Consider the following 2125-nt stretch of genomic DNA (forward strand, 5'->3'; position numbering starts at 1 on the left):
CACAAAATCCCACACTGAGGCTTTTTGTATCAGTTAAGACTCATATTAGAGCCTAAATACAAGGAAGACAAAAAACAGATAATTCCCATTTGATGGATACAAATTAAAAGGCTTAAAACAGAACAGGACTAAAAAAAAAAAAAAAATCAAACAACTTAACAGAAACAAGCTACACCAAAACTCATTCATTTAATTCTCCATTACATGCTCTAAAACAACATTGGCTCAGGCATAGCACACATGTAGAGCCAGCACTTGGGGAGTGGCTCCATTAGACAACACCTGAGGACATTTTTTGCATGCTCTGCTCCTCTGTCCAGCTGCCCAAAGGGAGCACTTCCTCTCTCTGCTCTTCAGGGTAATTCAGCGCTCAGAGGCAGCTTGAAGTTGCAATTTGGCCATCCAAACTGGAAAACCTTTGCCAACACTGCTCTAAAACAAGCCATGGGGGCAGCTGCAGCCCAAGACATCAGGAATGAGAGAAGCTATGGCCTCATTGCTCTGGCTCCAGCCCTCTACAGGAATTCTTCATGCACTTGCCCATATATACAAGTACCTGGCAGAAATACTATATGTGTACACACACGGTCACAGAACATTAGGAGTAAACAATCAGAACATTGAAGGTGTAAGGTGAGGTAGGGCAGAGAAGGCAAGAGAACAAAAGCAGAAACTTGGGGAACTTTATGATAATCATTGAGAGAGGAAGAAGGGAAGAGAGAAGGACAGATGCAGGAAGAGGTTCAGGGAGCAGCTGAAGAGTGGGAGGTTTCTTTTTTATTAGGAAGTTAGGACAGATGAACTGCAGCTCCATCAAATATGAAAACTTGAGGGCTAGAACCCAACTTATCCAGATCCTGGCCCCACTCTCAAAGGGAGAGAAACAAACTCCATTCTTCTCTCCATATGTCAGGTCTTTGAAGAATTTCCCCAAATGCCTCAGATATTAGTGATCCCAGAGTCAGGCTTGGGAATAAGACAAATTCAGAGAGCATCAGTAGCTCTTTTTGGTGGAACCAAAGCCAGAGAAGCCCATAACAGCTGCCATCTCATCATCTTCTTCAAATGTCAAGTCCTCCTCTGCCCTTCGTTTCTTCTCCTTCTGTTTCTCCTTCTTGTAGGCTTTGGCCTTCTCTTCCTGCAAAAGAGTTACAGGATGATTTTAGCTTTTTCTAATCCATAGCCATGTTATGAAACTCCAAATCAGGAGCCCAAAGCAAACTTCACTAAGAGGAAAAACTAGTCATATATGGACACTGGACTATGGGTCATCTACCAGAAATTCCCACCTAACTCATGACAAAGGTCCAAAGATTTCCTTTTTTTCTACAAGCAAGACATTTACTACAAAAAAGATGGAATTTCAAGAATATAGACCAAAGAAAAAGGTTGAAAAAGGGCATTGGAAAGTTGAAAAACAGATGACGGCAAAAGCTTCTTTTACTTTATTTCAACTTTTGTTCACTTCACCATCAAAAGAGATCACCACTTCAGAAACACTGGAAATCAGGAATCAGAAAGAAATTCTATATCAAAGGGTTCCCTGCTAAAGGATGAGTATTTCCCCTCTGGAATGTAAGCAAGTCAGGAAGAGGGTATTGGAATTGGGATTTACATGTTGTGGTCTACACCTATTTATCTCAATACTCATTACTGGGCTTTGGAAACTACAGAGAGGCAATATAGAGACAGGGAAAGGGTGTGTTCTGTACCAGATATTGACTCTACATCATGCTGAGAGAAGAATGCTTCTAGTGGATCTGAAAGCCACATTTTATGGAAACATCCATTTGGAGAGGGCAGCTTAAACCTTACCTCCTCTCTGAGTTCCTTCATCCTCTCCTCAAAGTCATAGTCCTTTTGCTTTTCTTCCATCTTCTTTTTGTTCACTTCAAAGCGTTTCTTCACCTGATCCAAGGTGGAACGCTGCACACGCATAGACATGCCCAGATTCCTTTGATCTGAAGGGGGAGGACAGAACCACTCTCTGTCCTTCCAGCTCCTTATCTCCCTACTCTCTCTCAAATCTCTTCTCTCCTCCACCTCCAGCCCCCATCGCCAAAATTAGGACCTTAAGAGCAAAGAACATCTAGTTAAATTCCTTTATACTACAAATGAGGAAAAT

At 41.9% G+C, this 2125-nt stretch overlaps 1 protein-coding gene across 1 annotated transcript; it reads right to left on the reverse strand.

The window, feature by feature from the left end:
* Nucleotides 1-755: 755 nt before the first annotated feature.
* Nucleotides 756-2119, reverse strand: LOC123256569 (zinc finger matrin-type protein 2-like). The gene is made up of 2 exons (XM_044685162.1): nt 1816-2119; nt 756-1138 (listed from the first exon to the last, which is right to left on the reverse strand). Exons 1-2 carry the CDS (start codon nt 1942-1944, stop codon nt 995-997), a joined length of 273 nt encoding a protein of 90 aa, XP_044541097.1. The 5' UTR covers nt 1945-2119; the 3' UTR covers nt 756-994.
* Between the last annotated feature and the right edge of the window lie 6 nt (nt 2120-2125).

This window comes from Gracilinanus agilis, unplaced genomic scaffold (assembly GCF_016433145.1).
Source record: "Gracilinanus agilis isolate LMUSP501 unplaced genomic scaffold, AgileGrace unplaced_scaffold61048, whole genome shotgun sequence".
NCBI classification, from domain to species: domain Eukaryota; kingdom Metazoa; phylum Chordata; class Mammalia; order Didelphimorphia; family Didelphidae; genus Gracilinanus; species Gracilinanus agilis.